The sequence below is a fragment of the Solanum dulcamara genome, chromosome 8 (assembly GCF_947179165.1).
Source record: "Solanum dulcamara chromosome 8, daSolDulc1.2, whole genome shotgun sequence".
Classification (NCBI taxonomy): Eukaryota; Viridiplantae; Streptophyta; class Magnoliopsida; order Solanales; family Solanaceae; genus Solanum; species Solanum dulcamara.
Window position 1 is genome coordinate 78,156,421 of NC_077244.1, and position 14,205 is coordinate 78,170,625.

At 35.8% G+C, this 14,205-nt stretch overlaps 2 protein-coding genes across 3 annotated transcripts; both read left to right on the forward strand.

Annotated features, from left to right (window-relative positions):
- The first annotated feature begins 4,548 nt into the window (after positions 1 to 4,548).
- LOC129901541 (protein XRI1-like) lies at positions 4,549 to 7,906 on the forward strand. Of its 2 annotated transcripts, XM_055976751.1 has the most exons (9): positions 4,549 to 4,829; positions 5,681 to 5,736; positions 5,810 to 5,944; positions 6,032 to 6,171; positions 6,462 to 6,525; positions 6,605 to 6,707; positions 6,786 to 6,826; positions 6,983 to 7,066; positions 7,298 to 7,906. In XM_055976751.1, exons 1-9 carry the CDS (start codon positions 4,795 to 4,797, stop codon positions 7,570 to 7,572), a joined length of 933 nt encoding a protein of 310 aa, XP_055832726.1. In that variant the 5' UTR covers positions 4,549 to 4,794; the 3' UTR covers positions 7,573 to 7,906. The 2 variants fall into 2 exon arrangements, with proteins under 2 accessions (XP_055832726.1, XP_055832727.1); XM_055976752.1 differs by lacking the exon at positions 5,810 to 5,944 and having other exon boundaries at positions 4,550 to 4,829.
- A 3,319-nt stretch (positions 7,907 to 11,225) lies between these two features.
- Positions 11,226 to 11,742, forward strand: LOC129901228 (uncharacterized; the record flags this gene model as incomplete). The annotated part of the gene is made up of 2 exons (XM_055976352.1): positions 11,226 to 11,332; positions 11,432 to 11,742. Coding segments are annotated over 2 exons (210 nt in total), but the record flags the coding sequence as incomplete, so codon positions are not given.
- Between the last annotated feature and the right edge of the window lie 2,463 nt (positions 11,743 to 14,205).

Sequence of the window (14,205 nt, forward strand, 5' to 3'; positions counted from 1 at the left end):
TGTTCAGTAGTCTCTCCTTCATCCTCAAATTCAACCTCACCTTGAAAGTCTTGGTCATATTCATCCTCCGAATGAATAACACCATATTCATCATCACTAGCAGGAGTTGAAGTTTGAGCCTCATTGTTAGTGCATAGGATGTTGGTGGCATTTTCAGGTTGCATAAAAGGAGCTGGCTGAATATTCAAAGGGGTAAGATTAAGGGGATCTTCACAACCAAAATCTGGACTTCTTATTGGAGTGGTCTGATCTAGGAGAACATACTGTGAGCAAGATGTTGAAACCACCTCACCATTGTTATCTTTTTCACTTGTATGAACAGTGGTTGTAGGGGTGGAGGCTGCAACTTCTGGTTGCTTTTCTAGTTTCTTCTTTCTAGCTCTCTTTCTCCTTAGAGTTTTAGAGGTAGCATGCTGATTAGAGTTGCTAGGGGTAGCTGAGAATTTCATATCATTAATGTTGTAAGTGTCTTGTTGTTTGGAGTTTGAATCTTGCACTTGGTGGGAGCAAGGACTAGACACTTGGTCACTTAGGATTGTGCTGAAACTGCAGCCAGTAGCTTGGTCATTTTCAGCCCTCTCAATGTGACCAAAACTTTGCCTTTGGTGCTGAAATGATGCAAGTGTAGGAGCCATAGCTTGCACATTTTTTTCTTTCAAACTAGGGGCTGAACTAGCACCCAAAACCTGCAAATTTTCCTCCAAATCTGCAGTTGAGGCATGCCCCAAAACCTGCAGTTTTTGAGACTGCATATGGGCTGAATAACCTCCCAAACCTGAAGCTGCATTTTGACCAAATTCAATAGCAGTACCAGCAGGTCTGAAATCATGCACCTGAACAACCTGTTGAGGTTGTTTTGGGGGCTGATTTGCTCCCACATCTGCACTCACAGTAGGGGTCAGTTTGGAAGCCATTCTTTGAGCATTAATAAGGTCCATTTTATCACTTTGCTGGGAAGAAGGATGCTGAAACATATTTGCAGTGGTAGCAGGGGCTCTAAAGTCATTCCTAGGGTCAACCAAAAGATTCTCATGCAAAACATGAGACAAAACCCCCCCTCTGGACACCCCATCCTGCAGGTTAGTTGGCTTCTCCTGAATACCATCCTCACCTCCATCAGCTTCAGAATCAGACAATACAGTTAAAATATTGTTCGGGGAGCCATGGGGGATTGGGAGCATTGAGTCAATACCTGGTTGTCGACCGCTTTGTCCTGTTTGCATTTTACTAACAATATCACAATTAAGATGGGGACTGGGGTCTGGGAGTACTGAGTCAATACCTGTAGTCTTGGCTTGAGTGGGTTTATAGACCTGTTGAGTGTTACTTTGTATCTTTTGGGTGTTTTGCACAGCTTGAGTCTTACCTTTGAATTTTCTTCGCTTTTGGGTTTCCCATTGGTCGTTTGCAACTTCATTCCTGTTTTGATTGGTTGAGTGCTCTTTAGCCTTGCGGCTTCCTTCTTGATTTGAGGTGGTGGTTTCTGCTAGTGGTACCTGTTGCCTGAAACTTACAGCATTAGTTAAGACAATAGGAGTAGAGATCATACCTGTGTTTTTTGGCGACACATCTTTCTTTGGCTCTTCTTCCTTGCCTTTGGCCTTGTTTCGTTCTGTATCTCTTCTGTTGACGGGGCAGGCAAGAGGAGTATGACCTTGGTGTTTGCAGTAAGTACAGTAAAGGGGCACATCTTCATATTCGATGTCCTGCCATCTTCCTTCTCCATTTGGATCATCATTTTCGTCGAATCCAATCCATACACTTTGGATTCTAGGCTTAGTGATGTCCATTTGGACTTTTGCTTTTGCTACACTCCCCCTTGTCTTTTGCATGAAGGCCATGTCCAAGTACAACACTTGTCCCACATCCGCAAGCAAGAGCGTAACAAATTCTTTATGGAAACAATGCCAAGGGAGCTCCGGTAGTATGACCCAAATTGGGAGAATGGGGGTTTCATAGTTTGGATCGAAAGTAGGGGTCCAAACTTGAAATCTCATGAACACACCGTCGATGTACATTCTCTTACTGTCTAAAATAGTAGCTCTATCATGTTCATTATCAAGATCAATATATATATGTCTAGAATTAAAGTGGGTGATCTTGACCTTGCCCCGAAGTTCAGTTTGAGTAATGAACTTCTTTCTTATAACCTCCATCTTGGGCATTGGACTATAGAACTTGCCTATGAGAGTATACTTACATGATTCAGCCATCTTAATCATGTAGTCTTCTCTCTTAAACATGATAGCCGGACAACCTTGTTTTGTCACCCTTTTTGGAGTTGTTAGGTCGATTTTGGTTGTAGGTTCGACTTGATTAGCTCTTAGTCTTGTAGCCATGGATTGCTTTGCTATAGGGGGTGGAGGGTGGTTTGTAGTTGTGGGTTGGTTGTTAGGGGACTTAGTCTTTGGAGGTAGTGCACTAGGGGTTAAGGACACTATCGGATTTTTAGTGTTTTTCGGGTCGAATTTTTCAAAATTGGATGAAATGGTAGGAAATTTTGAAACTGTGGGGTGGTTGGCACCTTTGGGATCAGTGGAGGTATTAGGATTGTCCGAAGCAGTGGCATGTTCAACTAATACACCGCCGGACATTAAATCACTGTTTTCGGGTCTATTGGTAGAAGTTGAAATTTTGGAATTTGAGTTTGAGGTGCCTAAAAATTGAGATTTTTGGTTTTTATTATTTCTAAGGGTATGAGGGTCGTTCTGGGTTGGAGAATTGTTTTGGGCGTTCACCGGAATAGTGATTCCGGTGGCATTTTTGAGAATTCCAACACTAGAATTGACATTTGAAATGATGGGGGGGTCGTTTTTTAGAAAATTTTGTTCTTGAGGGTTAGTTGGAAGCTGGGGAGTACAATTTGATTGGAAATTAGTTTTTCCGGCAGTCGGAGCTCCGGCACCACCACTGTCTTCGGGACTAGTAACATTGGAAGTCCTAATTTTGAAATTCGAATTGTTAGGGGCCATACCTGATGGGGCTTTTTGCATGGTTGGGCTCCTCTCATCTTGCTGATCAACTTGGCATTGCCAATTTTGAATTTGGGGCTCCGCCACTGCACCACCTCCGGCAGGCGGAGATGTAACCCTAATTGTCAAATTGGAGGAGCTCGGAGATGATTCTGATGGGGCTTTAAGGATGGGTGTACTTATTGATGAGTCGCTCACAAAACCCATTGAAAAATTTGACTTTTCGCCACCACACGCGGTGGAGCCGCCAGTGCCAGAAATCGCCCCGCCGCCGGAAATCTTTGGATTGATATTCGACGAGCTCGACTTTGTATATGTTGGCGATTTTTGCATGGTTGTATTCGTAATAAAATTCTCTACAAGATGGCATTGGTCTCGTTGGTCGAATACCGTCGGATCTCCGTCGTCGACATTCAACAGTTCCTCGCCGGCGCCACCATCAGCCATGTGTAGATTCTTAGCAAGTTGCTAGAAGAGAGGAGAGATTAGAGTCATTCGTGCCCAGCAAGCATAGACTCAAAAGATAGTTTTACTATTACATTTCTTCACAGCTTCCTTAGTTTTTAATAACTAAATAAAGTAATAATAGTTGAATTTAGAGTTTTAAAACGTCGTCAAAAATGTTAGTTTGATAAAATACACCTAATTACTTAGTTCCTACTATAATAGTTACATTTATTTTTACTTAGTTCCAATTTTAAAAATTCCTTTTTTACTTGTCTATTTTAGTAAATCAAGATAGTTTACTATTACATTTCTTCATAGCTTCCTTAGTTTTTAATAACTAAATAAAGTAATAATAGTTAAATTTAGAGTTTTAAAACGTCGTCAAAAATGTTAGTTTGATAAAATACACCTAATTACTTAGTTCCTACTATAATAGTTACATTTATTTTTACTTAGTTCTAGTTTTAAAAATTCCTTTTTTACTTGTCTATTTTAGTAAATCAAGATAGTTTTACTATTACATTTCTTCATAGCTTCCTTATTTTTTAATAACTAAATAAAGTAATAATAATTAAATTTAGAGTTTTAAAACATTGTCAAAAAGATTAATTTAATAAAATACAACTAATTAAAAAATTTCTTTCTAAATAAAAAAAACAGAAAAAGTATTACATGGTTCTAATCGTTGGAGATTAGCGCACTATCATATTACCATCGATAATCGTTACCACAAATCACCTCCACAACTACTATACCACTACTAATTAACTACTACAACCAACTATATTCTTAGTATTACCGATTATAAACTATCTCCATAATTATAACTATCACAATCATACATTATGACCAGATTATCAACCATTCATTTCTATTCTTTACCACCCATAACCACCTAATATTTCTATCAAGTTATTTTATTTGTATTTTAAATATTAATTTTAATAAATAAATGTTAATATTGAGAATATAAAGGATTAATTGTGTTGAGAATAGAATAATGACTTAAAAGGAGAAAAGGAGAAATGTTGGAGACAGAGAGTGATGGCCCCATCAAATAACGGACGTTGAGGGCCACTACATACACTCTGTGCGACTGTAAATGGACGCATCTCTTGGAAAAAATATATTTAACTACACAAGAAAGAAACTTGCCAGAGACATTTCTTCCCAACATAGTAATAAATTGCTTCACCCACTCAAAACGGAAACGGAGAAAGCATTTTTTTGTGGTTTTCTAAGACAGACAAGTCCCTGTTCGGCACTTTCTTCCATATAGAATACCACTCATCATCTTCGTATTTTCTCTTTTCCCCATTTTCATTTCATTTTCTATCTGCCGGACGGAAATTTTTAAGTTGTGCGTTTCACGAATATGACTGATCTGCCCATGGAATTCGATACTAACGGGTATTTCTATATTTTTTAATTTCATGTGTTTTCGTTGAGCCCCATTTGTTTTATTGGGTAAGTGTGAAAATGCTGGAAATGGGTTATTGCTTAAATAGAGCAACATGGTGATGATTTTGTATAGTTGATCTCTATTTGCTTGGATTGAGCATTGTTGTTGTTGTATAAATATATAGTTTGGTTATGTATTTTAACTATATCAATCGTGAAAATGATGAGAAACGAATTTTCTTTGAGCCCACATAAATATATTAGGTTGTCTGATAATTCATGTAGTTGACCACAATTTGGTTGGAATTGAGGCGTTGTTGTTGTATTATGGATAATGGGGTTATTGTTTTCTCTGTCTTTGCTTAGTTTGATGGTTCAGTTCTGTAGTTCATGCGTTTTCTATGAACTCCAAATGAATATATTGTGTTACTATTAATTAAATGGAGCAACATGGTCAGTGATGATACATATAGTTGACAGTTACTTGCTTGAGACTGAGGCATTGTTGTTGTTATCGTATTAATAATTTGGGTTATTGTTATCATATGAATGGCACCCGTGCACCTGCTAATTTCGTCTAGTGACTCAATTTTATGCTGCTTCTGCATTTTGTATGTGTCATGGGTGATTATGCTTCACACATTTCCCGCATTTATGTTTCCTACTTTATGGATCAAAAAGCATATATAAATTTCAACCCTGTTAATAATTTAAAGGTTAATGATTCTGTCATGAAAAATGAGATTTGTTTAAGTAATTCTTTATACATGTTGAGAGGTAGTCTTAATGTATATATTTATTATAAATAACACGTTTAGAATTGAACGGATTCATTGTTTTCTATGATGAAACTATGGCAGCGAGATATGGGATTGGCAATGTGGGGAAACTTTTCTTCAAGACAGTGAGAGTTTTGGTAAGTTTAGCTGCTTTCCCTAGTAATTATAAGTGACAAAAGATAGTTGAGTGGAGTCATCCATGTTAAACAGGGCTGCAGCCTCAAACAGACGTATCAGGATGTCCATGGATTGGTGTAACTGAAAAAAACAAAGATATTTCCTACATGTTTGATGATGAGACAACCCCGGTAAAGGACTGGAGTGACTTGACTTTCAATGTCAAGGGTAAAGGATCCAAATATAACAATTATCTTTCTTCTAGTACTCAGCATGTTTAAAGCATCTTGTCTTGATTTAAATGGTTTAATCCAGATGTTACAATCAAGCAATTGGAGCAGTGCAGAGAACCTTCTAAACTGGTAAAAAGACGTAGAATGCTACAATTTGACGCTGAGACCCTGGACACTTCTGGTTCAAATGAAGAGCTTGCATTAACTTTCTTAAAATCAAAGGTTACTACTACCTTTTGCCATGTGTTTTGAGTTCTGATAGCACATTTCTAATCATACTTTAGCATTAATAATGCATGTTGTTTTTTCCCACACGTGAAACCAAGTTAAGAGTTCTGTTAAGCCAACAGATAAGTGGTGGAATTTGGTCTGTGAGGAAACCTCATGTGACAATGCACCTATTCAGTTCTGCTTCATTTTACATGTTTATGTTACTAGGTAACACCGTAAAAGTATCTGAGGTAGAAATGATTTTTATAAAAGTGACTTTACATGGAAGTTGGATAATGCAGGAGAGGGATGCATATTTTGAAGAAACTATAAGTGCGGTGTCAGAGTGGTTATCCGAATGTGCAGGTCAATGTGTGCAACATTATAGTAAAGTTATATCTGCTTATATTGTTAAATTCGTTATTGATAGAATATGTTTTTCTAGATGGTGCAACATCTTCGGCTCACGAAGGCTTTGATGAGTCATCTGAAGAATGGCTTACTGATTGCTTTAATGATCCTGAGTTGCAGATTATTTCCGAGGATATGTAACTTTTCATCCTTAGCCTTCCATGCTCATAACGACTTTAAGTTATGCTCTGCTCTAAAAATATTTATTTTAACAGGAATGCATCTGGAATATCTGATTTTCAAGCAGACACAATGGGTAGGGAATCTCTCTTTCCCTTGAATGTTCTCTTTCTTTTGTTCTTCCTTTCTTTCTGGTCTGTCTCCTCTATATTCTTCATGTGCTGGTGTTCTTGTCTTCCTTTTCATGTTATTCTTGTTTATTACTTGATTGACGTCAGCTTATATGTTGCAGAGGTTGTCAATTCCCCACCAGAATGCGAGATAACTATGGTTAAAAGCAGTCCTGCTCGTACTTATGGAAACATTGTTTTCAAAGGTTAATACTTTATCTATGATCACACTCAGTACTTTATTCATGGTTACTCTTATTGAATCATTGAGTCTCAAATAGCCGGGAATTCATTATATTTTGAATAAACCCCTTGTTATTATATTGTCAATAGCGTGGGCTGCTCAGTGATCTTTTTCCAGCTTAACTATATTGCATGAGAACACATGGCAAACTGGCTGCTACTGAGCTCGTATTCATAACTGACTATGCATTCAGGTAGTAATGAGTACACAAAGACTCCCGAGAAAGGTGCATCTTCTGTAGTTTACCCATTTGGATTTATCAAACCCTGCCGTGTTCGAGGAGATATGACTTTAAAAGAGATTAACGAAAAGATACACACTCCGCCACCATCTAAATCAAATCAAAGCAATCAAGATCCACCTTCTTATCCGACATCAGCTTTTTCCGGGAAGCCTGTTATTGGCAAGACGAAAATTCACACAGAGGGCGGAAGAGGCAGCATAACAATCATGAGAACTAAAGGATGATCTTCAAATGGTCTTTTCTTGGACAAATTTTACCATGGGGTTGCTCCAAATTCCTTAGACAAAGCAATTTCATGGTACTGTTTTAGGTCTTCAGCACATAAGTTAAGTTGTGAATCAGCCTTTTATTAGGGAGAAAATGTGGAGACTTAGTAGTGGATTAGTCTCCCATTATTTTGGAATCTCCATGTATTTTGGTTTATTAGATTAATGCTTATCTATTTTGAGAAGTTAGCAATTTTTTTGGGTACTTATCTGTCAGGCAATGTAAGCATAATATGACAGGATTCTACACATGTGATGTAGTGTAATTTATGCAAGTCATTATCTTAACATGCATCGACAACTTGTCTGGTTTTGTTATGTCTGTTAAGTGAGAATGTTGCTGGATTAGGTAAGTATGGCTGAATTTGTGAAAGTACACTTAGAAACGGATCCAGAATTTAAACTTAGTGAGTTCAACTTTGTAATGAAGTTATCGTACCGTTAAAAGTTTGGGTTCAGATCTAACATTTGTTGAGATTTTGTGTCAAAAGTTATGGGTTCATATGAGCACATAGCCATCCAAAGGGCTACATCTGCCTTCCAGTAAAATTTCTTTGAAATGTTGTTGGTTTGTCAAGCTATGATATTTTAAAGGATGAGAAATGAGTTTGCTTTGTATTGTTCTAATTTTATTTGTTACGGTGAAAAATAGTGGCGTAGCCACATATAAGTTAGGGTGGTCAATTGGACATCCTTTATATTATGTATATAGAAAATTGTACGGAATATACAGGTCAAAAATTATTTTTTATACGTATATATTAAATCTTGAACATCCTTAATGAAATTTTTGACTTCGCTACTGGTTAAAAATGACCTTCTTAAGTAAAAATAGTTATTGTTATCTCAAAACAAGAAATTTCTTTTTGGTGTATTAATGAATGACACAAAATAATTTTTTTTGAATTTCAAAATGTTATTGGCTACATATTGACTTTCCAAATACTTGCAATAATATTTTGGCAATACAATCCTAAAGTCTTCAACTATGGCCGTTTCAAAAATTAGATCTCAAGCTTTTTTGCTTCTCTTGTTGGTTGCCTCATTGTGTCTCATTGAAGTTTCCCTAGTGAGTAAACTTTTATTACTATTCCGTTCTGCATATTATTTTTTACATCTGATATCACAAATTCATCAACTTGACTAATTCAACATAAATTATTAACTAAATTGTAATTTAACGAGTATTTGCTTTTTATCTTTATTGCACAAATAGGCACGCCAAGATTTTGATGCTTCACTTGTAGCAAAACCTTCCGTTGGGCCAACCACTTGCCCGGTTCCTATCTATGGTAAGAACTTTTAAATTTTGAATTGATCAACTAATGAAAAAAAATTAACTGGTTGACATTTTTTTCTTCTACTTTTATAGAATGTTCAAATGCGTGCGATGAACGATGCTCCACAATGTCTCAAAAGAATAATTGTTTATTATTTTGAACAAGGGTTGTAATTGGTGTCAATGTGTTCCACCGGGTACTTTTGGACAAAAAGATTGTTGTTCATGCTACAGAGATTGGAAGACTCAAGATCGACGACCAAAATGCCCTTGAAAATCTTAATATAAAAAAATATATTTCTTCCTCGTTTAACAAATGTTTCTAATGAAATAAAATATAAATATGGAACTCGTGTTTTTTTTATTTTAAACTTAATAAAGACTAGCTCTTTACGTGGTTGTCTTATGTAATTTTAGTTTTCATTATCAGTCTTTTTTTTTTAATCATTGTTTACCTTTATTAATACAGTCACGGATGTGTAAAACGGGCAAAATAAGTGAATAATGTGTATTTTATTCATAAAAATAATCGTAACATTTCTTTTTTTCCTTCATTGTAACATTTCTCACCCCGTACAATCATATGATTGAAAAAAAATAAAATTATATCGCTTAGTATCGTGTTGAGGATGATAATTAGAACTCTTCATCATACGTTTCAGATTTAAATTTTAAAAATAAAAGAAAACTCATTTAGAGTATCCAAAAATGAGCCTCACGAATGGAAATTTCAGATTTAAAACATGTTTGGATTGATTTATGATTTTTAATTTATTTTTATTATTCTAATTTAAAATTAAGTACACACTTTTTAATTTATTCAAACACTTCAAAATATTACTTAAAATAAATCAATTCAACTTTAATATAAATACAAAATACCGCATAATATCCTACAAAAAAACCAGATTTTTTTTTTTAAAATTAAAAGCTCGGTGGAGGAAAAAGTGAGAAGGAAAAAAATGAAGTCCACATCTTCTGGATTCTTCGGACTTTACTATAAAATCACCTTCTCCCAACACCCCTCACTTCAATTTAATTAATAACCAAATTATTAAAGCTTTTGTTCAAAGTTCAATCAGGTAAGTTCCCTTTTCTTCTCTTTCAATTAGGGTTTATTGTTTCGTGGAGTAATCTAAATTTTCTCTTTTGGATTTTTTTTTTTGGTTGCATGATTTTTGTTTAGAGCTATTTGTCCTTAGATCTGTGCTTTGTTGTTGGAGAATCGAAAATGTCTCATATCCTTCTGATATGTTTCTTTCTTTTTCTCTGATTTTACATTATTCTTCCTTTTGTTACTTAGAAATTGGGGGGGGGGGGGGGGGGGAGGGGTTAGCTTCAAAATTCCGAATTCGTTCCTTGGAGAATATAAAAACTAGAGCCTTTTATAGTATAATCTCATATTCCCTCTGTTCCAATTTAAGTGTTTTAGTTTGATTGAGCACGGAATTTAAAAAATAAAAGGAGGTTTCTGAATCCTTGGTCTTATATTAAATATGGGTATAGTGTTTTGGATCTTGTGATCTTGAACTTACATGTAGAATGTTAGAATTGGAAAATTTGCTCCCACGTGGCGTCTGGAGATGGTAGAGTATAATCAGTCCTTACCCTTAATTGGAAAATTTGTTCCCGCAAGTGGGGTCGGGAGATGGTAGAGTATAATCAGTCTTTACCCTTAATTGGAAAATTTGCACCCACAAAGGGAAATTTGCTCCCACAAGTCGGGTCGGGAGACGATAGAGTATAATCAGACTTTACCTTGCCTTGGAGAGACAGAAAGGTTGTTTCCGAACTAAAAAGAAAAGTAAGATCCTTAAATTGGGGGATGGAGAGAGTATTATACATTCGATGATCCAATGAGCTTTCTTAACATCACTTTGTGCATCTGTAGTATCTATGTTCACATGCTTCCTTGTAGGTAAGTTATATTTTCCATATCATCTGTAGGAACAACAGCTTTAGCTAACTGTTTCTTGGCTGCAAAAAAAAATAAAATCTTACTCCGTTTGGTTGCTAAAAAGGGGGCGTAACTTAATTTGAGCTCTGTCGAAAGCAATCTCCCATGTTGATAAAATTCGAGATTATAGGCAAATGCAGCCTATGTTAAATGGGTTTAACTGAACCATTGTTTTCCACATTGAACATGTATGTACCTGTAATCTAATACAAAGCGTCAAAGGTTGAACATATCTAGTTTAACTTGTGGGTCTGTCTCAGCCGGAGATCTTATCTTCGGCTTTGGTTTCCAAAGTTAGGATCTTTTTTTCTTTTTGGTAAGATGTTGCCATACTTTGATTTGATCCCTGCCTGTTTTGGCCTTAACTTAAGCTAACGTGGGAACCAAAGAGACCGAGATCGTGAAAGGGCACAAGCCAGGGGCAACCACAAGTCCAAGACGCCTAAAAATGATGGATTAACCCCTGAACAACGACGAGAAAGGTTGAACTTTACTTGTTATATGCCTAAACAAATACATATGAACTTTTTTACATTGCTTAATTCATGTTCTTGACATGGTTGTTGTGTTCATTTCAACAGGGATGCAAAGGCACTTCAAGAAAAGACAAAAAAGAAAGCAGCACAAGCGGCAGGTGGATGGAATATTGACAAATCAGAAAGTCATAACATCAAGAAGAAATAGTTGGGAAATGATTAAAAGGGGGGGGGGGGGGTTTCTTGTGGGTGAATCTGGCATAAGTTATGGATTCTTGAGGTCATTGTTCGTCGTCGTGTCATTTCAAATTTCTGAAACTTTTTATTCTCAGTAATTCTTGTGTCTGGCATGTATGTTTGGCTTTTGTACCTTTGATTTGTGTCTTGATCTGCAATGAAATTTCCTGTTGTGATTAGTCTTACTTGTATCCTAATAAATTTTTCTTCTTCTGAAAATCTTGCATCTGAGTTGCCATTGTGAGTTAATTCATTTAAGATTGGTTGACGAAGGGTTCTTTTAAATTATGAACTCTAGCCATTGTTGCTTTGACTATTGCTTCAGTATTGATGAAATTTAGACTTGAGAACTGATTTTCACTCTCTTTTTGGGTATAATGCATATCTATGTAACACTGTTCATTGCTCTTATTTGAAGGCACTATACAGAGAGACTCGTGAACTTGATATGTTTTATTCGATGTACAATTAAATTATAAATTATCTGAAATTGTGACTTTAGTATCACCCCATAAATTAACTATTAACGTGTATTGGACAAAAAAAGAATAAGGTATTCGACCCTCAAAATTGAGGGATGATTCACTTATGGAAGGTTCAAATTTAATTAGTATAGTAATAATTTGTTGTTTTTCCATTTCATACTCCCTAAAAGAAGCGGCAAACTAATCCAATCATTAATGGTGAAAGGAAATAGTTGCAATTACGTTGTCTGAGTACGTGCATCGCTAATTGGATCAATACATGTCTTTTCTCTATATATTGCGGGTAAAAAATGTTGTTTTATAAAAATATTCAGGACTAATTAGGTTTCTCGTAAAGCATAATGCGTTATTGCAAATTCGGTCATTATTTTGAACCATTTCCCTAGTTTATATGCTAAGTGGTGGCGTAGTTTGATCTAGTGGATGTCTACTATAATTTAATACAACTCAATATTAGAGTAATAATTTGAGTTTAGACACAAACAGAGAAACATATAATATGGAGTAATATATTGATGATATATATGAGTAGGCATCTATCGGTCAATGAATTGAGTGAAGATCTTAAAATAGCAAATTATAATTTCTATAAAGGTGAATTAGTTGAGATGTAGATAAAGCGGTCGTTAGAATAACTATCAAAAAAATTATAAATCAAATGATATTATGTGATACCCTCAAAATTTTAAAGGATATGCATGGAGAATAGTTACTATAGAAGGACATTGAGTGTGCATGACATCAAGAAAAATGTTTTCTTGAAAAATAAGTGTTTCTCTTCTTATTGTATGATGTTTGGTTAGTAAAATTAAAATATTGTCTCAAGAGCATTGGAATATAATTTTGATAAACACAATGACACCAAGCTTAGACTCTCCACCCTTTAACACGGATTCAGATTGCAATTCTGCTCCTGACCTAAGACTCGACCAAACCCTAACACCGATTCGAGACACGATCCTATTCATCTATACTAACTCATAACTTGATTTTGACTCGGCTTTGGCTTAACCCTTGCCTAGCATCCGACTCTTGATCTTGAGCCAAGACTCGACCTTGAGCTCAAGTTAGGATCGAGATTGTATCACAAGTTAGGTTGGAAGTTGAAAGTTGAATTTTGTGTCTTGAATTGGTGACAAGAGTCAAGTTTCAGGTCGAAATTAAAATTGAGTTAGATCCTAAATCGAGGTCGAGGTTAGGAGTCAAATCCAAGATCAGAGTTGGATGTCGGTAAATAAGTGAGGATTGAATCTTAAATCCCGAGTCGAGAGTTTGGGTCTTGAGTCCCGGGTCGAGGTTTAGAGTCAGGTCCTAAATTGGGGTTGGGACTCGAGTCTTAAGTCCCGAATTAGGGTTAGGGTCAGGGTTTGGTTTGGGTTAAGAGTTGGTCCTCAATCGAAGTTGAGAGTCGGATCCTAGGTCGTGGGTCAAGAGTTGGGTTTCAAGTCTATGTTGGGAGTCGGGTCTCAGATAGAGATTTAATAGTTGGGGCTAGGATTCCTAGCTAGAGTTGGGTTGGGGTTGAAATCGTAAGCGAGTCGAGGGCTGAGGTCAAAATTGTACTCAAGTCTAGAGTCGAGGTTGGATTTCATGTCTATGGTTGGGGGCGAGAGTCAGGTCCCATATTGGAGTCTAGAGTTGATTGTTTAGTTAGGGTTGAATGTCGAATCAGGTGGTGAAGGGAAAACACATCTATTTGAAAGACATTTTTCATATAATGTAAGCCAATCGGATTGAGAAATTGAAAAACATTTTCTATACGAAAATAAATAGTATAACATATCAACGTTATAAATGAGTATGGATAATCTATCAATCAATGACTTGAGGGAAAATCTCGAGATATCAGATTACAAATTTTAGTCAAGATAAATAGTTAAGATGCAGATAAGATCATTGGAGTGTTATATCTTAAATAGTTAAGACGCGGATAAGATCGTCGGGGCGTTATATCTTAAATAATTAAGAACAGATAAGATCATCAGAGCGTCATAGCTTAAATAGTTAAGATGCAGATAAGATCATTGAAGCGTTATAATAACTAAAAAAATATTATTTATCAAACTCTTTATGTATCTATATTATATATACACACATATTATATTATTATAAGTCAAATGATATTATGCTATACCCAAAATTTGAAAGAAAGAACAG

Bases quoted from the DNA above. Each gene is read 5' to 3' on its own strand.
- LOC129901541 (XM_055976751.1), top strand. From the start codon at position 4,795: ATGACTGATCTGCCCATGGAATTCGATACTAACGG. The intron at 4,830-5,680 runs GTATTTCTATAT...AAACTATGGCAG, and splicing joins ATGGAATTCGATACTAACGG to CGAGATATGGGATTGGCAAT. The intron at 6,827-6,982 runs GTAGGGAATCTC...TATATGTTGCAG, and splicing joins TTTTCAAGCAGACACAATGG to AGGTTGTCAATTCCCCACCA.